A 25,467-nucleotide genomic window follows, 5' to 3' on the forward strand; every position below is an offset into this window, starting at 1 on the left:
TACAAGTCTCTGTATCCTTTTTGATTGGTTACTTAACTGTTTTAGAGTTAACAATGTTTTGGGGGATTTGGGTACATGTGGTTTTGCACCTGTTTTTTTCTCCCCAGGCACATCACCCCAAAGCATTGCTGGAGTAAAGATGGACTTTCCAGAGAGTAACCCCCCCTGGGTTTTGACCTTAAGAGAGTAAGAGGAGAGGGCCACTGAATCCAACATCCCTCTCGAATACTATGTTAGATATGTTTAAGTTGTATGGTTAAAAGTGTGACCCTGTTGGGGGGGCTGTAGTGAGGGGCCCCATGACTCTCCGCCCACCCTCCTTTCCATAAGTGCATTAGGTTGTAACTGACATGCAGGAACTGTTGACAGGTTTAACCCCACCCCTGCCCAGCCGGTCCCACCTTGAGGTTCTGCCTCAGAGATTCAGTTCCCCATCCAGACAAATAGCCAACCTTCCTTCGGGCCTTCCCAGACCCATACGCCCAACATCAGTTAATGCATGACGGGTTTTGGTTTTTCGAAGGTCCTGCCTTATGCCCTGGGGCCATCCACTTAACCCCCATAACAACGGTAAACTGAACGAAGCCCAACTTCCCAACCCAACTGGTTACAGACCCCAGCGAGCCATCGATTGTCTTTGGGGGGTGACTGACTGCCCCTTCCCCGTCAGGCACGCTGACCCCGAGCTATACCCGCTCTGGTAACTTACGGATACCGCAACCCCCCTCCCCCTCATTCATTCTCTCCTATCACCCATTAAGTAGCCCCAGTAATACCCATGTGAGCTTTCACCCCCCCCTCACTAATTCCTTTCTTGGTGAGGCGGCTTCACTCCAAACAGCTCGGTCATCCCGGCTCGGCCTTTAGAATATTACTGTTTGGGATGGGGCAACACCACACTAGGGACATTATTGTGTACAGGGACGTATACCCGCTGTCTAGTTTCAGTCTCCCCCCAAGGGGGAAAGGAAAGAAAGGGAAAAAAAAAAAAAAAAAGAGGAAAAGGGAAAGGAGGAAAAAAAAAAAGCGAAAAGGGGTCTCATCGCTTCACTGTTATGTATTGACTGGTTATATTTATGTTAACACAGGTTTATCTGTATTCTTGTCGTAATTAAGTTACTGAATGTACTCAAGGTTATGCACTAGCAGAAAACGTATTGTTTCAACGATAGACAATGATCGCTGTAATAATTGTCAATTACCAAGGTCCATTCCAAAGCTCGGGCTCACCCCTCTGGGCCCATATGGTCTTATGTTTGTAGAAATTTACCCTACCTAACTTATTTCCTGTGCCCTTGGTACTCCCCCCCCCCACCCCCACTATTGGGTCTGCTCTGTCCTTCTTTCTTTTTATGGGGGGGAAGTACAGCGCAGATATTGGCTGTGTTTATTTTACCACAGACATTCACTAATCCAAATTTGAAGTAAATCACCCTCAGAGACTAAGAAATGCCCACTACGATAGTCTGTATCGGTGTAGCTAGTAAGATTTAACTAGTAATCTCCATCCTCCCCCTCTACCTTTTTTTTGACCCAACTCAGCATGGTTTTTAAATTTGCCACCCTGAATAATCAGGGACTGAACTCACCAACAAAGAGGAGTCTTCAGGAGACCCACTGGCCTCAGGGCTCTTCATTCATGCAGAACTCTAAACTTTTTCCAATATGCCTGTCGGCCTCTCACCCAACAAAAAATAGAGGTGTCGCCATCATGGTTCACAAGTCAGTGGCGTGCGATATCCAGCATTTAGAGAGGGACCCGGAGGGCAGGTATCTTCTGCTGGTCTGCACTCTGTCCAATATACCTTGGCTTCATTATATGCCTTGAATGTAGGCCAGCTCACCTTCCTGAAATCAGTACTCCCCCTGATAGACCGAATATGCAGAGGCGTCCTGCTGGTGGGGTGGGGCACCTGAACACAGTATAGGACCCGATCTTAGATAGGAGACCCTCCAAACATAAACCTCCGGATGCAACAGTCAACCGTGCCTTTTCTCAATTTAGATCCGTAATGTACCAGTATAGCCTGTACGACTTGTGTAGATGTCTGTCTCCCTCTGAGAGGGATTTCACTTTTTATTCTAACCCCCATCTAGGCTATTCAAGGATTAATTACCTATTGTGTCATGCCCCCCTCCTGGACAGACTCTCTCATCCTTCAATTCAGATATGCCCATGGTCGGACCATGACATGATCTCCATAGTTCTCGCCAACATATACAGAGATGGCAGAAGCTCTGTTTATTCCAAGAAAATTGTTTGTGACAAGAGGTCACAATTTAGGGTTGGAGGAAAACATAATTTATGCTTACCTGATAAATTTATTTCTCTTGTAGTGTAGTCAGTCCATGGGTCATCCATTACTTATGGAATATATCTCTTCCTAACAGGAAGCTGCAAGAGGATCACCCAAGCAGAGCTGCTATATAGCTCCTCACCTCACATGTCATATTCAGTCATTCGACCAAAACCAGACGAGAAAGGAGAAACCATAGGGTGCAGTGGTGACTGGAGTTTAATTAAAATTTAGATCTGCCTTAAAGACAGGGCGGGCCGTGGATTGACTACACTACAAGAGAAATAAATTTATCAGGTAAGCATAAATTATGTTTTCTCTTGTTAAGTGTAGTCAGTCCACGGGTCATCCATTACTTATGGAATACCAATACCAAAGCTAAAGTACACGGATGAAGGGAGGGACAAGGCAGGAACCTTAAACAGAAGGAACCACTGCCTGAAGCACCTTTCTCCCAAAAATAGCCTCCGAAGAAGCAAAAGTGTCAAATTTGTAAAATTTTGAAAAGGTGTGAAGTGAAGACCAAGTTGCAGCCTTGCAAATCTGTTCAACAGAGGCCTCCTTTTTAAAGGCCCAGGTGGAAGCCACAGCTCTAGTAGAATGAGCTGTAATCCTTTCAGGAGGCTGCTGTCCAGCAGTCTCATAGGCTAAACGTATTATGCTACGAAGCCAAAAAGAGAGAGAGGTAGCCGAAGCCTTTTGACCTCTTCTCTGTCCAGAGTAAATGACAAACAGGGAAGAAGTTTGACGAAAATCTTTAGTTGCCTGCAAATAGAACTTCAGGGCACGGACTACGTCCAGATTATGCAAAAGTAGTTCCTTCTTTGAAGAAGGGTTAGGACACAGTGATGGAACAACAATCTCTTGATTGATATTCCTGTTAGTAACTACCTTAGGTAAGAACCCAGGTTTAGTACCCAGAACTACCTTGTCTGAATGAAAAATCAGATAAGGAGAATCACAATGTAAGGCAGATAACTCAGAGACTCTTCGAGCCGAGGAAATAGCCATCAAAAACAGAACCTTCCAGGATAACAGCTTGATATCAATGGAATGAAGGGGTTCAAATGGAACGCCTTGAAGAACGTTAAGAACTAAGTTTAAGCTCCACGGCGGAGCAACAGTCTTAAACACAGGCTTAATCCTAGCTAAAGCCTGACAAAAAGCCTGAACGTCTGGAACTTCTGCCAGACGTTTGTGTAGAAGAATAGACAGAGCATAAATCTGTCCCTTTAACGAACTAGCAGATAAGCCCTTTTCTAAACCCTCTTGTAGAAAAAACAATATCCTAGGAATCCTAACCTTACTCCATGAGTAACTCTTGGATTCGCACCAATATAAATATTTACGCCATATCTTATGGAAAATTCTTCTGGTAACAGGCTTCCTAGCCTGTATTAAGGTATCAATAACCGACTCCGAGAAGCCACGCTTTGATAGAATCAAGCGTTCAATCTCCATGCAGTCAGCCTCAGAAAAATTAGATTTGGATGGTTGAAAGGACCCTGAATTAGAAGGTCCTGTCTCAGAGGCAGAGACCACAGTGGGCAGGACGACATGTCCACTAGGTCTGCATACCAGGTCCTGCGTGGCCACGCAGGCGCTATCAGAATCACCAAAGCTCTCTCCTGTTTGATCTTGGCAATCAAACGAGGAAGCATCGGAAATGGTGGAAACACATAAGCCATGTTGAAGACCCAAGGGGCTGTCAGAGCATCTATCAGCACCGCTCCCGGGTCCCTGGACCTGGATCCGTAACAAGGAAGCTTGGCGTTCTGGCGAGACTCCATGAGATCCAGATCTGGTTTGCCCCAACGATGAATCAGTTGAGCAAAGACCTCCGGATGAAGTTCCCACTCCCCCGGATGAAAAGTCTGGCGACTTAGAAAATCCGCCTCCCAGTTCTCCACGCCTGGGATATAAATCGCTGACAGGTGGCAAGAGTGAGACTCTGCCCAGCGAATTATCTTTGAGACTTCCAACATCGCTAGGGAACTTCTGGTTCCCCCTTGATGGTTGATGTAAGCCACAGTCGTGATGCTGTCCGACTGAAATCTGATGAACCTCAGAGTTGCTAACTGAGGCCAAGCTAGGAGAGCATTGAATATTGCTCTTAATTCCAGAATATTTATTGGGAGGAGTTTCTCCTCCTGAGTCCATAGTCCCTGAGCCTTCAGGGAGTTCCAGACTGCGCCCCAGCCTAGAAGGCTGGCGTCTGTTGTTACAATCGTCCAATCTGGCCTGCGAAAGGTCATCCCCTTGGACAGATGTGGCCGAGAAAGCCACCATAGAAGAGAATCTCTGGTCTCTTGATCCAGATTTAGCAGGGGGGACAAATCTGAGTAATCCCCATTCCACTGACTTAGCATGCACAATTGCAGCGGTCTGAACTATGTCCATTGCCGCTACCATTAAGCCGATTACTTCCATGCACTGAGCTACTGACGGGTGTGGAATGGAATGAAGGACACAGCAAGCATTTAGAAGTTTTGATAACCTGGCCTCCGTCAGGTAAATTTTCATCTCTACAGAATCTATAAGAGTCCCTAGAAAGGGAACCCTTGTAAGTGGTAATAGAGAACTCTTTTCCACGTTCACCTTCCACCCATGCGACCTCAGAAATGCCAGAACTATCTCTGTATGAGACTTGGCAGTTTGAAAACTTGACGCTTGTATCAGAATGTCGTCTAGGTACGGAGTCACCGCTATGCCTTGCGGTCTTAGTACCGCCAGAAGTGAGCCCAGAACTTTTGTAAAGATTCTTGGAGCCGCAGCTAATCCGAAGGGAAGAGCTACAAACTGGTAATGCCTGTCTAGGAAAGCAAATCTTAGGTACCGATAATTATCCTTGTGAATCGGTACGTGAAGGTAGGCATCCTTTAAGTCCACTGTGGTCATGTACTGACCCTCTTGGATCATGGGAAGGATGGTTCGAATAGTTTCCATTTTGAATGATGGAACTCTTAGGAATTTGTTTAGGATTCTTAAGTCCAAGATTGGTCCGAAGGTTCCCTCTTTCTTGGGAACCACAAATAGATTTGAATAGAATCCTTGCCCGTGTTCCGTCCGCGGAACTGGGTGGATCACCCCCATTAGTAAGAGGTCTTGTACACAGCGTAGAAACGCCTCTTTCTTTATTTGGTTTGCTGATAACCTTGAAAGATGAAATCTCCCTCGTGGAGGAGAAGTTTTGAAGTCCAGGAGATATCCCTGAGATATGATCTCCAACGCCCAGGGATCCTGGACATCTCTTGCCCAAGCCTGGGCGAAGAGAGAAAGTCTGCCCCCCACTAGATCCGTTTCCGGATAGGGGGCCCTCTCTTCATGCTGTCTTAGGGGCAGCAGCAGGTTTCTTGGCCTGCTTGCCCTTGTTCCAGGACTGGTTAACTTTCCAGCCCTGTCTGTAACGAGCAACAGCTCCTTCCTGTTTTGGAGCGGAGGAAGTTGATGCTGCTCCTGCCTTGAAGTTACGAAAGGCACGAAAATTAGACTGTTTGGCCTTTGATTTGGCCCTGTCCTGAGGTAGAGCATGGCCCTTACCTCCCGTAATGTCAGCTATAATTTCTTTCAAGCCGGGCCCGAATAAGGTCTGCCCTTTGAAAGGAATATTAAGCAATTTAGATTTAGAAGTCACGTCAGCTGACCAGGATTTAAGCCATAGCGCTCTGCGCGCTTGGATGGCGAATCCGGAGTTCTTAGCCGTTTGGTTAAATGTACGACGGCATCAGAAACAAATGCGTTAGCTAGCTTAAGTGCTTTAAGCTTGTTCATAATTTCATCCAATGGAGCTGTGCGAATGGCCTCTTCCAGAGACTCAAACCAGAATGCCGCCGCAGCAGTGACAGGCGCAATGCATGCAAGGGGCTGTAAGATAAAACCTTGTTGAACAAACATTTTCTTAAGGTAACCCTCTAATTTCTTATCCATTGGATCTGAAAAGGCACAACTATCCTCCACCGGGATAGTGGTACGCTTAGCTAAAGTAGAAACTGCTCCCTCCACCTTAGGGACCGTCTGCCATAAGTCTCGTGTGGTGGCGTCTATAGGAAACATTTTCCTAAATATGGGAGGAGGGGAAAAAGGCACACCAGGTCTATCCCACTCCTTGCTAATAATCTCTGTAAGCCTTTTAGGTATAGGAAACACGTCAGTACACACCGGTACCGCATAGTATCTATCCAACCTACATAATTTTTTCTGGAATTGCAACCGTGTTACAATCATTCAGAGCCGCTAATACCTCCCCTAGCAATATGCGGAGGTTCTCAAGCTTAAATTTAAAATTAGAAATCTCTGAATCCAGTCTCCCTGGATCAGATCCGTCACCCACAGAATGAAGCTCTCCGTCTTCATGTTCTGCAAACTGTGACGCAGTATCTGACATGGCTCTCACCTCATCCGCGCGCTCTGTCCTTAACCCAGAGCTATCGCGCTTGCCTCTTAATTCTGGCAATTTAGATAATACTTCTGTCATAACAGTAGCCATGTCTTGCAAAGTGATTTGTAAGGGCCTCCCTGATGTACTTGGGGCCACAAAATCACGCACCTCCTGAGCGGGAGGCGAAGGTACTGACACGTGAGGAGAGTTAGTCGGCATAACTTCCCCCTCGTTGTCTGGTGATAATTTCTTTACATGTAAAGATTGACTTTTATTTAAAGTAACATCAATGCAATTAGTACACAAATTTCTATTGGGCTCCACATTGGCCTTTAAACATAGTGAACAAAGAGATTCATCTGAGTCAGACATGTTTAAACAGACTAGCAATGAGACTAGCAAGCTTGGAAATACTTTTCTAAATAAATTTACAAGCAATATAAAAAACGCTACTGTGCCTTTAAGAAGCACAAAAAGCTGTCACAGTTGAAATAACAATGAACCAAAATAGTTATAGCAACCAATTTTTCACAGTAAATGTATTAAGTTAGCAAAGGATTGCACCCACCAGCAAATGGATGATTAACCCCTTAATACCCAAAAACGGATAACAATTTAATAATTAACGTTTTTAACACAGTCAAAACACACTGTCACAGGTCTGCTGTGACTGATTACCTCCCTCAAAATGAATTTTGAAGACCCCTGAGCTCTCTAGAGACGATCTGGATCATGGAGGATGAAGTAGACAGATTGTGACAATTTTTACTGCGCAAAAAAAGCGCTAAAATAGGCCCCTCCCACTCATATTACAACAGTGGGGAAGCTCAGATAACTGTTTCTATGCAGAAAACAAAGATGGCCATGTGGTAAAAATCATGCCCCAATAAGTTTTATCACCAAGTACCTCACAAAAAACGATTAACATGCCATTAAACGTTTTGAACATACATTTTAAAAGTTATGAAGTGTTATTAATAAGCCTGCTACCAGTCGCTTTTACTGCAGTTAAGGCTCATACATTACTTCAGTATTAACAGTATTTTCAGAGTCAATTCCATTCCTTAGAAAAATACTTCAGTGTACACACACTCATCAGCCTAATACCAGTCGCTACCACTGCATTTAAGGCTGAACTTACGTTACATTGGTATCAGCAGTATTTTCTCAGTCAATTCCATTCCTCAGAAAAATAATTTACTGCACATACCTCGTTTGCAGGGGGGCCCTGCATGCTATTCCCCTTTTCTGAAGTTACCTCACTCCTCAGATGAGAACAGCCAGTGGATCTTAGTTACGTCTGCTAAGATCATAGAAAACGCAGGCAGATTCTTCTTCTAATGCTGCCTGAGAACAAACAGCACACTCCGGTGCCATTTAAAATAACAAACTTTTGATTGAAGAAATAAACTAAGTTAAAAAACACCACAGACCTCTCACAGCGACCTATCTTTAGTTAGGCTGCAAGAGAATGACTGAATATGACATGTGAGGGGAGGAGCTATATAGCAGCTCTGCTTGGGTGATCCTCTTGCAGCTTCCTGTTAGGAAGAGATATATTCCATAAGTAATGGATGACCCGTGGACTGACTACACTTAACAAGAGAAAGAAGATTTAATCTCCTGCAACGGAAACGTTTTTTCACTGTAAGAGCAATAACATTGTGGAACTCATTACCAAAGGAGGTGGTGAATGCCAATACCCTAGATACATTTAAAAAAAATTGGATATATTTCTGTCTATAAATAAAATTGATGGATATGATTGCTAGTATTAAATAGGTCACCTTTTAGTGGGATTATTTAAGCTTCACTGGTGCTTTTTGTAAGTATTTTAGATTTGTATAAGTTGAACTCGATGGACTTCGGTCTTTTTTTCACCTCATCTACTATGTTACTCATCAGGGATCTCCCTCCTCCAGTTGGAGGCTACATCCCTCTTTAATTTCCGGGACCTCTGGAGTGGATACCTCCAAGGTTCTCTCTGGTTTCCTCAACACCAATGATAATGTGATGACTGACGATCCCATATTATGGGTAACCTTGAAGGCCTTTTTGAGGGGCCACTTTATACAACAAGCTTCAAAAAAATCACAAACTTATGGGCAAACCTCTTGCTCAATTATATTCAGAGCTACGCTCTCTAGAAAAACATAATAGAGCTGACCCCTCAAGACAGATGATTGAGCAGATAACAGCCATTAGATCAAAAAATAATTTAACTGAGGAAAAGAGGGTGCAGTCAAACCTATTGGCCCTCAAACAACTGTATTACTACAAGAGCAACAGAGCAGACAGACTTCTGGCTCATAAGCTCCAAATCCATATGCAGAAGACGAATCCCGTCTATCAAAACTCAGAGAGGATTGGTCCATTCCCCAAGAGACATTGCAAGCGCATTTGCTCACTACTACACTACACTATATAATCTAGACTCCTCCTCAGGAAACTCTAAAGCTCCAACACTGCAGATCGAACAGTTCTTATCCTCCCTTCACCTCCCGGTCCTGTCTGTGGGGGACGACCAAGGCCTCTCTGGTCCACTGACTGTTGAAGAACTGAAACAAGCAATCTCCTCGCTTCAAATAAACAAGGCCCCAGGCCCAAACAGGTTTACCTCTTTATTCTATAAAACTTATTCTTTGCAACTGATCCCCCTCCTCAACAGATTCTTTAACTCTGCCTTCAATGAGGGCAAATTGCATCCGGAATTTTTAGAGGCATCGATCACATCAAGGGGAGAGACCACTCTTTATGTGAAAGTTACAGGCCGATTTCTCTAATCAACGTGGACATAAAGCTTTATGCGAAAATATTGGCCACAAGATTAAACAGATTCCTTTCAGATCTGGTCAATCCGGATCAGGTCGGCTTTGTCCCGGGCAGACAGGGCCTGGATAACACAAGGCACCTCTTGAACATTTTCACTGAGGCTACGGATATGGGGATCCCCCTTCTTGCCCTGTCAATGGACGCTGAGAAGGCGTTTGACAGTGTGAGATGGGACTACATGTTCTCCGCTCTAATCGCATTCAGTCTTCCGGAGTCCTTTATCACAGCAGTGGGATCTTTGTACTCTTGCCCCACAGCGAGAGTGAGAGGCCTGGACTTTTGTTCGGGAATGGTGCAAATTAAGAATGTCCCCTGTCCCCCCCTGCTGTTTGCCCTCGCCATCGAACCGCTGGCCGAGGCAATCAGGAACTCAACTCAAATCAGGGGTCTAATCCTTCATGACACTCCTCAGAAATTAGCTCTCTATGCTGATGATCTGACTCTATTCATCACGAACCCGGAAGACTCTCTTCCCGCACTATTTGACCTTCCAGATAGGTTTGGAAGTATTTCCTATTACAAATTGAATTTAAGTAAAACAGAAGCCTACCTGATTCCTTACTACACTCAGGAGGAAATATAAATTCCAATGGTCTTTATCTGGCCTCAAACACCTTGGGGTATTTCTCTCTCATGATATTGGCACAGGTCTATCTAAGAACTTTCAAGCGCTTCTCTCCCAACTCCAAATGGACCTGTGCTCCAGAAGATACGACGAAATCTCCTGGTTTGAGAGAATTGCCACGGTAAGATGATGCAGCTCCCTAAACTAACTTACCTTTTCAGATGTTTGCCAATAAAGGTCCCACTCTTGCTGCTTAATAAATTCCAAGCGGTTATCAACCGGTACATATGGAACGGGAGGAGGCCTCACATCGCAGCTTCTTTACTGCAACATCCAATTCTGGCTGAAGGACTAGGCCTTCCAAACGTAAGGCTATATTATGAAGCCGCCCTTTTATCTCATATCTCAGAATGGAATGCAAAAACAGAATTTATGTTTACCTGATAAATTACTTTCTCCAACGGTGTGTCCGGTCCACGGCGTCATCCTTACTTGTGGGATATTCTCTTCCCCAACAGGAAATGGCAAAGAGCCCAGCAAAGCTGGTCACATGATCCCTCCTAGGCTCCGCCTACCCCAGTCATTCGACCGACGTTAAGGAGGAATATTTGCATAGGAGAAACCATATGGTACCGTGGTGACTGTAGTTAAAGAAAATAAATTATCAGACCTGATTAAAAAAACCAGGGAGGGCCGTGGACCGGACACACCGTTGGAGAAAGTAATTTATCAGGTAAACATAAATTCTGTTTTCTCCAACATAGGTGTGTCCGGTCCACGGCGTCATCCTTACTTGTGGGAACCAATACCAAAGCTTTAGGACACGGATGAAGGGAGGGAGCAAATCAGGTCACCTAAATGGAAGGCACCACGGCTTGCAAAACCTTTCTCCCAAAAATAGCCTCAGAAGAAGCAAAAGTATCAAACTTGTAAAATTTGGTAAAAGTGTGCAGTGAAGACCAAGTCGCTGCCCTACATATCTGATCAACAGAAGCCTCGTTCTTGAAGGCCCATGTGGAAGCCACAGCCCTAGTGGAATGAGCTGTGATTCTTTCGGGAGGCTGCCGTCCGGCAGTCTCGTAAGCCAATCTGATGATGCTTTTAATCCAAAAAGAAAGAGAGGTAGAAGTTGCTTTTTGACCTCTCCTTTTACCGGAATAAACAACAAACAAGGAAGATGTTTGTCTAAAATCCTTTGTAGCATCTAAATAGAATTTTAGAGCGCGAACAACATCCAAATTGTGCAACAATCGTTCCTTCTTTGAAACTGGTTTCGGACACAGAGAAGGTACGATAATCTCCTGGTTAATGTTTTTGTTAGAAACAACTTTTGGAAGAAACCCAGGTTTAGTACGTAAAACCACCTTATCTGCATGGAACACCAGATAAGGAGGAGAACACTGCAGAGCAGATAATTCTGAAACTCTTCTAGCAGAAGAAATTGCAACTAAAAACAAAACTTTCCAAGATAATAACTTAATATCAACGGAATGTAAGGGTTCAAACGGAACCCCCTGAAGAACTGAAAGAACCAAATTGAGACTCCAAGGAGGAGTCAAAGGTTTGTAAACAGGCTTAATTCTAACCAGAGCCTGAACAAAGGCTTGAACATCTGGCACAGCTGCCAGCTTTTTGTGAAGTAACACAGACAAGGCAGAAATCTGTCCCTTCAGGGAACTTGCAGATAATCCTTTTTCCAATCCTTCTTGAAGGAAGGATAGAATCCTAGGAATCTTAACCTTGTCCCAAGGGAATCCTTTAGATTCACACCAACAGATATATTTTTTCCAAATTTTGTGGTAAATCTTTCTAGTTACAGGCTTTCTGGCCTGAACAAGAGTATCGATAACAGAATCTGAGAACCCTCGCTTCGATAAGATCAAGCGTTCAATCTCCAAGCAGTCAGCTGGAGTGAAACCAGATTCGGATGTTCGAACGGACCCTGAACAAGAAGGTCTCGTCTCAAAGGTAGCTTCCAAGGTGGAGCCGATGACATATTCACCAGATCTGCATACCAAGTCCTGCGTGGCCACGCAGGAGCTATCAAGATCACCGACGCCCTCTCCCGATTGATCCTGGCTACCAGCCTGGGGATGAGAGGAAACGGCGGGAACACATAAGCTAGTTTGAAGGTCCAAGGTGCTACTAGTGCATCCACTAGAGCCGCCTTGGGATCCCTGGATCTGGACCCGTAGCAAGGAACTTTGAAGTTCTGACGAGAGGCCATCAGATCCATGTCTGGAATGCCCCACAGCTGAGTGACTTGGGCAAAGATTTCCGGATGGAGTTCCCACTCCCCCGGATGCAATGTCTGACGACTCAGAAAATCCGCTTCCCAATTTTCCACTCCTGGGATGTGGATAGCAGACAGGTGGCAGGAGTGAGACTCCGCCCATAGAATGATTTTGGTCACTTCTTCCATCGCTAGGGAACTCCTTGTTCCCCCCTGATGGTTGATGTACGCAACAGTTGTCATGTTGTCTGATTGAAACCGTATGAACTTGGCCCTCGCTAGCTGAGGCCAAGCCTTGAGAGCATTGAATATCGCTCTCAGTTCCAGAATATTTATCGGTAGAAGAGATTCTTCCCGAGACCAAAGACCCTGAGCTTTCAGGGATCCCCAGACCGCGCCCCAGCCCATCAGACTGGCGTCGGTCGTGACAATGACCCACTCTGGTCTGCGGAATGTCATCCCTTGTGACAGGTTGTCCAGGGACAGCCACCAACGGAGTGAGTCTCTGGTCCTCTGATTTACTTGTATCTTCGGAGACAAGTCTGTATAGTCCCCATTCCACTGACTGAGCATGCACAGTTGTAATGGTCTTAGATGAATGCGCGCAAAAGGAACTATGTCCATTGCCGCTACCATCAACCCGATCACTTCCATGCATCTGAGCTATGGAAGGAAGAGGAACGGAATGAAGTATCCGACAAGAGTCTAGAAGTTTTGTTTTTCTGGCCTCTGTCAGGAAAATCCTCATTTCTAAGGAGTCTATTATTGTTCCCAAGAAGGGAACCCTTGTTGACGGAGATAGAGAACTCTTTTCCACGTTCACTTTCCATCCGTGAGATCTGAGAAAGGCCAGGACAATGTCCGTGTGAGCCTTTGCTTGAGGAAGGGACGACGCTTGAATCAGAATGTCGTCCAAGTAAGGTACTACAGCAATGCCCCTTGGTCTTAGCACAGCTAGAAGGGACCCTAGTACCTTTGTGAAAATCCTTGGAGCAGTGGCTAATCCGAAAGGAAGCGCCACGAACTGGTAATGTTTGTCCAGGAATGCGAACCTTAGGAACCGATGATGTTCCTTGTGGATAGGAATATGTAGATACGCATCCTTTAAATCCCCCGTGGTCATGAATTGACCTTCCTGGATGGAAGGAAGAAAAGTTCGAATGGTTTCCATCTTGAACGATGGAACCTTGAGAAACTTGTTTAAGATCTTGAGATCTAAGATTGGTCTGAACATTCCCTCTTTTTTGGGAACTATGAACAGATTGGAGTAGAACCCCATCCCTTGTTCTCTTAATGGAACAGGATGAATCACTCCCATTTTTAACAGGTCTTCTACACAATGTAAGAATGCCTGTCTTTTTATGTGGTCTGAAGACAACTGAGACCTGTGGAACCTCCCCCTTGGGGGAAGTCCCTTGAATTCCAGAAGATAACCTTGGGAGACTATTTCTAGCGCCCAAGGATCCAGAACATCTCTTGCCCAAGCCTGAGCGAAGAGAGAGAGTCTGCCCCCCACCAGATCCGGTCCCGGATCGGGGGCCAAAATTTCATGCTGTCTTGGTAGCAGTGGCAGGTTTCTTGGCCTGCTTTCCTTTATTTTTTGCCTTGAAAGGACGATCCTGAGGAAGGGCGTGGCCCTTACCCCCAGTGATATCAGAGATAATCTCTTTCAAGTCAGGGCCAAACAGCGTTTTCCCCTTGAAAGGAATGTTAAGTAGCTTGTTCTTGGAAGACGCATCAGCCGACCAAGATTTCAACCAAAGCGCTCTGCGCGCCACAATAGCAAACCCTGAATTCTTAGCCGCTAACCTAGCCAATTGCAAAGTGGCGTCTAGGGTGAAAGAATTAGCCAATTTGAGAGCATTGATTCTGTCCATAATCTCCTCATAGGGAGGAGAATCACTATCGACCGCCTTTATCAGCTCATCGAACCAGAAACATGCGGCTGTAGCGACAGGGACAATGCATGAAATTGGTTGTAGAAGGTAACCCTGCTGAACAAACATTTTCTTAAGCAAACCTTCTAATTTTTTATCCATAGGATCTTGGAAAGCACAACTATCCTCTATGGGTATAGTGGTGCGTTTGTTTAAAGTGGAAACCGCTCCCTCGACCTTGGGGACTGTCTGCCATAAGTCCTTTCTGGGGTCGACCATAGGAAACAATTTTTTAAATATGGGGGGAGGGACGAAAGGAATACCGGGCCTTTCCCATTCTTTATTAACAATGTCCGCCACCCGCTTGGGTATAGGAAAAGCTTCTGGGAGCCCCGGCACCTCTAGGAACTTGTCCATTTTACATAGTTTCTCTGGGATGACCAACTTGTCACAATCATCCAGAGTGGATAATACCTCCTTAAGCAGAATGCGGAGATGTTCCAACTTAAATTTAAATGCAATCACATCAGGTTCAGCTTGTTGAGAAATGTTCCCTGAATCAGTAATTTCTCCCTCAGACAAAACCTCCCTGGCCCCATCAGACTGGGTTAGGGGCCCTTCAGAAATATTATTATCAGCGTCGTCATGCTCTTCAGTATCTAAAACAGAGCAATCGCGCTTACGCTGATAAGTGTTCATTTTGGCTAAAATGTTTTTGACAGAATTATCCATTACAGCCGTTAATTGTTGCATAGTAAGGAGTATTGGCGCGCTAGATGTACTAGGGGCCTCCTGAGTGGGCAAGACTCGTGTAGACGAAGGAGGGAATGATGCAGTACCATGCTTACTCCCCTCACTTGAGGAATCATCTTGGGCATCATTGTCATTGTCACATAAATCACATTTATTTAAATGAATAGGAATTCTGGCTTCCCCACATTCAGAACACAGTCTATCTGGTAGTTCAGACATGTTAAACAGGCATAAACTTGATAACAAAGTACAAAAAACGTTTTAAAATAAAACCGTTACTGTCACTTTAAATTTTAAACTGAACACACTTTATTACTGCAATTGCGAAAAAACATGAAGGAATTGTTCAAAATTCACCAAATTTTCACCACAGTGTCTTAAAGCCTTAAAAGTATTGCACACCAAATTTGGAAGCTTTAACCCTTAAAATAACGGAACCGGAGCCGTTTTGAACTTTAACCCCTTTACAGTCCCTGGTATCTGCTTTGCTGAGACCCAACCAAGCCCAAAGGGGAATACGATACCAAATGACGCCTTCAGAAAGCCTTTTCTAAGTATCAGAGCTCCTCTCACATGCGACTGCATGCCATGCCTCTCAAAAACAAGTGCGCCACACCGGCGCGAAAATGAGGCTCTGCCTATGCTTTGGGAAAGCCCCTAAGAATAAGGTGTCTAAAACAGTGCCTGCCGATATTATTATATCAAAATACCCAGATAAAATGATTCCTCAAGGCTAAATATGTGTTAATAATGAATCGATTTAGCCCAGAAAAAGTCTACAGTCTTAATAAGCCCTTGTGAAGCCTTATTTACGATCGTAATAAACATGGCTTACCGGATCCCATAGGGAAAATGACAGCTTCCAGCATTACATCGTCTTGTTAGAATGTGTCATACCTCAAGCAGCAAGAGACTGCTCACTGTTCCCCCAACTGAAGTTAATTGCTCTCAACAGTCCTGTGTGGAACAGCCATGGATTTTAGTGACGGTTGCTAAAATCATTTTCCTCATACAAACAGAAATCTTCATCTCTTTTCTGTTTCTGAGTAAATAGTACATGCCAGCACTATTTCAAAATAACAAACTCTTGATTGAATAATAAAAACTACAGTTAAACACTAAAAAACTCTAAGCCATCTCCGTGGAGATGTTGCCTGTACAACGGCAAAGAGAATGACTGGGGTAGGCGGAGCCTAGGAGGGATCATGTGACCAGCTTTGCTGGGCTCTTTGCCATTTCCTGTTGGGGAAGAGAATATCCCACAAGTAAGGATGACGCCGTGGACCGGACACACCTATGTTGGAGAAAGAGGCTGCTCCCCGCTGGTTAGAACTCGAGCAGCATCCTTGCCGGCCCACCTGACCTTGCTGGACCTTATCTGGATCCCATCTCACTGCGCCTCGGATATCCTGATCCACAACAAAATCATCCTGAACTGCAGGAATTCCTGGTTGCATCTTCGCCATAACGCCACGGTCTCTCCACACCCCTCACCCTGTCATTCTATGTCTGGCCTCCTGCTCGGCCTCCCACTAGCGGGTCTTGCAGTGAGGCGGGCTCTCTCTACACTTAGAGTGGTTGATCTTTTTTTAGGGGGGAACCCTGTGTCTCCCAAGGACCTGTTCAATACCCATGCTATTCAGCCCAGGTTCAGATTCAACTTGCTAAGACTTCTTTCTATACTGAAATCTTGGGGATTCATGGAAGCCCCTCCCCATCTACCGGCACCATGGGAGACCCGACTATCTGCAGGCACCCAACATATCTCCCATTATCAAATCCTTCTTAATGCTTCAAAACTGACCAAAACTAGGCAAATGATGGAGTGGGAGAGAGACTGGAGCGTAGATTTATCTGTAGAAGACTGGACAATTTCAATCCAGCATACCAAAACGTCAATTCACTGCATGATGCTGTACAAAATGTTCTATAAGCTCCTGACTAGGTGGCATTATGTGCCCTCAAAACTACACAAAATGTTTCCAGACAGTTCTCCCCTCTGCTGGAGAGGATGTCAACGAGTGGGCGACCCCCATCATATCTGTTGGGCCTGCCCTGTTATCGCACCCCTGTGGAGCAAATTGAAGACCTTGTGCTGCCGTCTGGGATTGGTAGTGTCCCAGTCTCCGGAGATGGCTATGGTACACGCCGGCCTCCGGTCCCTCTCTGCGCCCAGACGCGCTCTACTGATAACGATCATGATGGCAGCAAAACTACTGATTGCTTGAAACTTGAAAAAACCTAATTCCCCCCCCCCCAACAGGCAGTCCTTGATCCAACTTATCTCCTACTTTAGGTCTATGGAGAGTTACGTATATGGTATGGGAGCCCTGGGACTCTCTGGGGGAAGGCAAGATTCATTCTCTATAGGAGGAGGGTCGCTGATATCAATTGATGACCGTTATGGCTGGGAATGTACTATTTCCTCCCTCCCTGAAGCTGGCGGGTCTGTTTTTTTTTCCCCTCTCTCCCACCTTTCTTGTCACCCTTCTCCCCAATCCCATTATCCCACGTGATTCCCTGATGGAAAGACCGACAAGCAGACTGTTGCTTACCTCTCGGGACGTAAACACATATTAAGTTCATTGACTTAGTCTCTGCACTATGACTTCCTCATAATATTTATGTTTCTAATAGTCGTTAAATAAAATGTAAAAAATTCTTTTTCGAGGTCTATACCTTCATGGGCTGAACAAATACTGTATCAATTGATGACCACTGTACAAATTGTTCCGAGCCTGGAAGGATTTATGTTACCTTGCTTTTGTTTTCATACTTCTGTTGCAATGTCATATCTATGTTGTACTTTGAATTTCACCTCAATAAAAATTGTTTATAAAAAAACATCAAACTTGTAAAATCTTGAAAAAGTATGTAAGGAGGACCAGGTAGCCGTCTTACAAATCTGATCCATAGAGGCTTTGTTCTTAAAGGCCCAAGAGGAAGCCACTGCTCTAGTGGAATGAGCCGTTATCCTCTCAGGACGACGATGTCCCGCTGTCTCGTAAGTTGAAGTAGCCTTTTGCCCCTTACACTTCCCCGAATTGACAACAAACAAGGAGGAAAATTGTCTGAACTCCTTAGTAGCCTGAAGATAGAACTTCAAGGCGTGAACATCATCCAAATTGTGAAGTAAGCGTTCCTTCGATGGAGGGTTAGGATGCAAGGAATAAACCACAATCTCCTGATTGATGTTGCGATCTGACACAACCATAGGAAGAAAACCTAATTTAGTAAGTAAAAGCGCCTTATCTGCATGAAAAATCAGATAAGGGGGCTCACATTGCAAAGCAGAGATCTCAGAAACTCTGCAATAGCCAATAAAAAGAGAACCATCCAAGATAACAATTTAATGTCAACGGAATGCAGAGGCTCAAACTGAACCTGTTGCAAAACCCGAAGAACAAGATTTAGGCTCCAAGGAGGAGCCCCAGATCTAAACACAGGTCTGACCCAAATCAGAGCCTTAACAAAGGACTGCACGTCTGGAAGCTCAGCCAGTCTTGTGCAATAAAACCGACAGGGCCAAAATCTGTCCCCTCGGGGAACTAGCAGAAAAGGCCATTCTCCAGCCCATCCTGGAGAAAAGATAAGACCCTGGCAACCTTAACTCTGTCCCAGGAAAAACCACGCTCTTTACACCAGAAAAGTAGGTCCTCCACACCTTGTGGTAGATACGCCGAGTAACTGGTTTACGAGCTTGAATAAGAGTATTAATGACACTCTCAGAGAAACCTCTCTTGGCTAAGACTAAGCGTTCAATCTCCACGCAGTCAGCGTCAGAGAATCTAGATTTTGATGAACAAACGGACCTTGTGTCAGCAGGTATCTGCGAGAAGCTAACTTCCATGGAGGAGATGAGGACATCCCCACTAGATCCGTAAACCACGTCCTCCTCGGCCACGATGGAGCAATCAGGATTACTGATACCTGCTTGATGCGGGCCACCACTCGAGGAAGATGCGGTAATGGAGGAAAAAGATATACGAGTTTGAACCTCCAGGGCACTGCTAGTGAATCTATTAGATCCGCTTGGGGATCCCTCAACCTCTACCCGTACCTGGATAGCTTGGTATTTAGACGGGAGATCATGAGATCTATCTCCGGCGTCCACCACTTGCTGCATATCTCTGCAAACACCTCGGGATGGAGAGACCATTCCCCTGGATGGAAGGATTGCCTGCTGAGAAAATCCGCCTCCCAGTTGTCCAAACCCGGAATGTGGATCGCTGACATCCTTCATCGCCAAGGAACTTCTCGTTCCCCCCTGATGGATGATGTAAGCCACTGCACTGAGGTTATATTGTTTGACTGAAATCTGATAACATATTGATCGGGAGGGAGGAGGACTCCTGAGTCCACAACCCCTGTGCCTTCCTGGCACCCAAAACAGCTCCCCATCCAGATAGGCTTGCGTCAATTTTCACAATCTTCCAGGATGGTCTTAAGAAGCATGTCCCTCGGGACAGATGATCTGGACAAAGCCACCAAGAGAGCGATTCTCTCGACAGGCTGTCTAATACAATCTGTTGAGACAGATCTAAATGATCGCCGTTCCACTGCCTCAGCATGCACAGTTGTAAAGGTCTGAGACGGAACCTGGCAAAAGGAATGATGTCCATGAAGGACACCATGAGACCAATCAAGGAGGTCCGGAGGGCAAGACATGCCGAAGTTAGCTTGCAACGTCTCTGGTCTGTTAGAAATATCCTCATGGATATGGAGTCTATTATAGTACCCAGCAATTCCACCCTGGTACTTGGGATAAGAGAACTCTTTTCCAAGTTTATCTTCCATCCATGTGATCGAAGAAGACTAAGAAGGGACTCTTCTGCAAGATGAAATGATGGTGCTTGCACCAGAATATCATCGAAGTGTGGGGCTACTGCAGTACCCTGAGTTCTGGCAACGGCTAATTCAAGTATCATAGGTTCTTCAGGGCCTTTGGAACCTCTAACGTAGACAGAACCTCCTTTAATAAAAAGTGCTTAATTTTGAATCCTCCGCAGCAGGAGGCTTAGACGCTAAGGACTTCGACCCAGAAAGTTCACCCTCTGAAGCTACAGAGGTTAACTCATCATAACTGGGACATAATAGCTAAATCCGATAAATATTTAGATCACTCCGGGTCAGGAGAGCTATGTTTAACCTTTCTCTTGCGTTTATTAGAGTGAGGTAATTCACTGAGGGCAGCAGACACCGCCGTTTGTAAATGGGCGGCAAAGTCTGCAGGAAGAAGGCCCCCTCCAGATGGAGGATTAGATGTGCTACGGGGAACTGCATGTAAAGTGAATAATGTAGCAAGGGTAGTAATCTCACGGGACGCAGAGTCCTGAGAGGTAGACGGCTCATAGGGACTAAGAGCCTTAGCAGGCTTGTCTCCGTTCTTAGACTTTATAACGGTGTTAAGGCATGTGGAACATAACCGAGTGGGCAGGAAAACTGCAGCCTCCTCATGATATGATTTAATACAGGAGTACCTTCTAACATGTAAGAGTCCTCCATAGCTGAGGTTATACCCAAAGGAGGACACAAAATAAACCTTTTTTTGTTTTGTTTTTTATTATAGAAAACTGCACCTTTATACTCCCAATGGCTGGTGCACTCTCCACTTCCTAGACCCAGACAGTTAACAGAGGAAACGCTCTCCTCAGGTTCAAGTCTCAGACAGAATGGAGGAAATGAACATAGAGTTATTACAAGTACAGCAAGTAATAGGAGCTGTGCAACACTTTAAAAAATGAAAGTAAAACCTGTTTGTTCCAGCCAAAAACACACAGCCTATCAGCCCAGGAAAAAATCACACAAAGCAGCATGTAAATAATGAATACACTGATTAATAAACACCAACTGTTCAATAAACCACCTTCAGACGATATTAACCCTGGATCCTATCAAGGTATAAAGGAGCCACACTGTGACCCTGTTATAGCATTTTATGTGTAAAAATTTAAACAATCTTACCTTCATGATCCATGCTGTGGAACAGAACAAAGCCTCTCAAGTGTGACAGTCTTTTAGCAGCGCTCCTGACATGGACTTGAGTGAGAGAAAGCAGGCAGTGAAACTCATCAACACTGATTGCTTAGGAGCTGTTAGCAGTAGTCTGGATGGTTTCGCAGAAAAACTTTCCCTGCATCTCGACTCTAACTTTCATCAATACTCTCACTGAGAGGTGGACATGACTACTTAAAACTCCAGTCCTATCTCGAACGGCAGATACCCTTTTTCAGGACTCTCTGAATCTTCTGACACTTCTCTGCCACCTCCTAACGTGACGAAAGGCAAAGAATGACTGGGGTAATGAGGAAGTGGGAGGGATATTTAAGCCTTGTGTCTTTGCCTCCTCCTGGTGGCCAGGTGTTGTATTTCCCAACAGTAAGGAAAGAAGCCATGGACTTTCCCTATCTTAGGAAGGAAATTAACTGTTTCTGTTATGTTTTGAAACTCCTGTAACCCTGTTTTATTATGATCAAAGCACATGTCTGTCAAAAAGTACATGTCAGGGTTCCCCATTTGGGAAAGGTTTGGCATGAGGTTTGCGCCCCCCCCCACACACTTTTTTTTTTTTACCATTTCCTATCTGATAAGGGGTTATACATATCCAGTTGGTATGACAATGCAATGAATAAAATGTATATACTTTGTCTACAATAAATCATAGACTTTTTTTTACCTGCACCAAAGTGATGTCTAGCAGCCTGCAAACACCTACAATATATCTTGGCTGCTCCAGCAGGATTACATTTTTAGAAGAGGGTAACGTCAGGCAGTCTATAAATCGACTTAGGGAAACCCCAGGCACAACCATCTCACGTGCAGTGGTGCTGGTGTGTTGAGACCAATTGGAAAGTCACAGCAGGAAACCTAATAATGATCAGTTCAGCAAAAGTAGATCTCTATCTCAGCCTACCTAACTAGAAATAGGTAGAACATGAACTCACTCAAGCTTAAAGGGGAATTTCTGGGAATGGTTTCTACCTACTGCAGTGGTCAGGACACTATCCACCAGTTCAAATACAAATCTACAAAAAGTGTGAATAATTATGGAGAGACCCTCATCCTGTACAAAAAAAAACCCCTTTGTTTTCAGGCTTAAATCTGTAGAAGTTTTGCTTATCAGCCATAGCTTTAACATTTTTCATGCAGAAATATTTTAGGATGCATCATAGTGATTGTTATCATTAAGGAATATATTTACCTGCTCATTATCTGGTTCATTTTCCTCATCAGACTCCTTTTCTTCCAATGCTGCATCTAGTGTAGCTGCATTGATCCTGAAGTCTCTTGATGTGCTCAGCTTCATATACTGCATCAAGTTGACCTAACATGAGAAAATGTAAATTAAAACCATAGTGTATAGTTCATGCCATTGCAAATGCTGCCAAGTAAAACTGGTAAATTGATGCAAGTTATTAGTACCTTCCACAACAAAGGAAATATGCATTTACCTTAGATTTTTTAGATAAGTGAATGAGGAATTTTTCATACTGTTCAATAGCAAAAATTAAGTTGGGAATCGGCTTGGTTTCACGGAGAACTTTTGCCTGAAGAAAAAAATAAAAAAAAGGCCATCACTGACTTAAAGGATCATTAAATACAGCAGAATTCTATACAATTCATAAAACAACATCATAAAGACCATTTAGTAGCCATGCCATTTGCCCTCCCTTGTATCATGTGACAGCCAATTACGAAACACATATACATATTTACTTCACTCTTATTAATGCTCATTCAAAACAGATGCCTTGGAAAATTTTGTTAATGGAAGTTAATTGAAAAGTTTTATGCTCTATTGAGTTATTAAAGTTTAATTTTGACTTTAGTGTGGTAGCCCAAACTATTTAAAGGCTGCTTCATCCTAGTAAAAGATTTCTAACTCCAGTACTATATACTACACTGGTGATGCACTTTTAAGATAATCTAGCTGCTCATAAGAAAATGACATTTTCTTACATGTACTATCATTACAGTAGGATTACACAGTCATACAATAGTCATAGTGGATGTAAAAAACAGAATTTATGCTTACCTGATAAATTACTTTCTCCAACGGTGTGTCCGGTCCACGGCGTCATCCATTACTTGTGGGAATATTCTCTTCCCCAACAGGAAATGGCAAAGAGCACAGCAAAAGCTATCCATATAGCCCCTCCTCAGGCTCCGCCCCCCAGTCATTCGACCGACGGTTAGGAGAAAAAAAGGAGAAACTATAGGGTGCCGTGGTGACTGTAGTGTATAGAGAAAGAAATTTTTCAAACCTGATTAAAAAAACCAGGGCGGCCCGTGGACCGGACACACCGTTGGAGAAAGTAATTTATCAGGTAAGCATAAATTCTGTTTTCTCCAACATTGGTGTGTCCGGTCCACGGCGTCATCCATTATTTTGGGGGAACCAATACCAAAGCTTTAGGACACGGATGAAGGGAGGGCGCAAATCAGGTTACCTAAACGGAAGGCACCACGGCTTGCAAAACCTTTCTCCCAAAAATAGCCTCCAAAGAAGCATAAGTATCAAATTTGTAGAATTTGGCAAAAGTGTGCAGAGAAGACCAAGTCGCTGCCTTACATATCTGATCAACAGAAGCCTCGTTCTTGAAGGCCCATGTGGAAGCCACAGCTCTAGTAGAGTGAGCTGTGATTCGTTCAGGAGGCTGCCGTCCGGCAGTCTCATAAGCCAATCGGATAATGCTTTTCAGCCAGAAAGAAAGAGAGGTAGCAGTAGCTTTTTGTCCTCTCCTTTTACCAGAGTAAACGACAAACAAAGATGAGGTTTGTCTAAAATCCTTTGTTGCTTCTAAATAGAATTTTAAAGCACGAACTACATCTAAATTGTGTAACAAACGTTCCTTCTTTGAAACTGGATTCGGACACAGAGAAGGAACAACTATTTCCTGGTTAATATTCTTGTTGGAAACAACTTTTGGAAGAAAACCAGGCTTAGTACGCAAAACGACCTTATCTGAATGGAACACCAGATAGGGTGGATCACACTGCAAAGCAGATAATTCAGAAACTCTTCTAGCAGAACAAATAGCAACCAAAAACAGAACTTTCCAAGATAGTAACTTGATATCTATGGAATGTAAAGGTTCAAATGGAACCCCTTGCAGAACTGAAAGAACTAAATTCAGACTCCAAGGAGGAGTCATGGGTCTATAAACAGGCTTGATTCTGACCAAAGCCTGTACAAAAGCTTGTACATCTGGCACAGCTGCCAGGCGTTTGTGTAACAAAACAGATAAAGCAGAAATCTGTCCTTTTAGAGAACTCGGTGACAATCCTTTATCCAAACCCTCTTGGAGAAAGGAAAGAATCTTAGGAATTTTAATTTTACTCCAGGAGAATCCCTTGGATTCACACCAACAGATATATTTTTTCCATATTTTATGGTAAATCTTTCTAGTCACAGGTTTTCTGGCTTGGACCAGAGTATCTATCACTGAATTTGAAAATCCCCGCTTGGATAAAATCAAGCGTTCAATTTCCAAGCAGTCAGCTGCAGAGAAACTAGATTTGGATGTTCGAATGGACCTTGTACTAGAAGATCCTGTCTCAAAGGTAGCTTCCATGGTGGAGCCGATGACATATTCACCAGGTCTGCATACCAAGTCCTGCGTGACCACGCAGGAGCTATCAGAATCACAGAGGCCTTCTCCTGTTTGATCCTGGCTACCAGCCTGGGAAGGAGAGGAAACGGTGGAAATACATAAGCTAGGTTGAACGACCAAGGCGCCACTAATGCATCCACTAGAGTCGCCTTGGGATCCCTGGATCTGGACCCGTAACAAGGAACCTTGAAGTTCTGACGGGACGTCATCAGATCCATGTCTGGAATGCCCCATAATTGAGTTAACTGGGCAAAGACCTCCGGGTGGAGTTCCCACTCCCCCGGATGGAAAGTCTGACGACTCAAGTAATCCGCCTCCCAGTTGTCTACTCCTGGGATGTGAATTGCAGATAGGTGGCAGGAGTGATCCTCCGCCCATTTGATGATCTTGGATACCTCTCTCATCACCAAGGAACTCTTTGTTCCTCCCAGATGGTTGATGTAAGCTACAGTCGTCATGTTGTCCGACTGGAATCTTATGAATCCGGCCTTCGCTAGTTGAGGCCAAGCCTGGAGCGCATTGAATATCGCTCTCAGTTCCAGGATGTTTATCGGGAGAAGGGACTCTTCCCGAGACCATAGACCCTGAGCTTTCAGGGAGTCCCAGACCGCGCCCCAGCCTAATAGACTGGCGTCGGTCGTGACAATGACCCACTCTGGTCTGCGGAAACTCATTTCCTGAGACAGGTGATCCTGAGTCAACCACCAACGGAGTGAGTCTCTGGTTACCTGGTCTACTTGAATCTGGGGAGACAAGTCTGCATAGTCCCCATTCCACTGACTGAGCATGCACAGTTGTAATGGTCTTAGATGAATTCGGGCAAAAGGAACTATGTCCATTGCTGCAACCATCAATCCTATTACTTCCATGCACTGAGCTATGGAAGGCTGCAGAATAGAGTGAAGAACTTGACAAGCG

At 44.5% G+C, this 25,467-nt stretch overlaps 1 protein-coding gene across 1 annotated transcript in view; it reads right to left on the reverse strand.

Moving 5' to 3' along the window:
- Positions 1-25,467, reverse strand: part of FANCI (FA complementation group I) — a 763,169-nt gene that overhangs the window by 35,428 nt on the left and 702,274 nt on the right. The window contains exons 31-32 of the mRNA XM_053719357.1: positions 22,387-22,482; positions 22,137-22,259 (exon numbers count right to left, since the gene is read on the reverse strand). Coding sequence (XP_053575332.1) covers positions 22,137-22,259; positions 22,387-22,482 — 219 coding nt within the window. The remainder of the gene's footprint in view (positions 1-22,136; positions 22,260-22,386; positions 22,483-25,467) is intronic.

Source organism: Bombina bombina, chromosome 6 (genome assembly GCF_027579735.1).
Source record: "Bombina bombina isolate aBomBom1 chromosome 6, aBomBom1.pri, whole genome shotgun sequence".
NCBI lineage: Eukaryota > Metazoa > Chordata > Amphibia > Anura > Bombinatoridae > Bombina > Bombina bombina.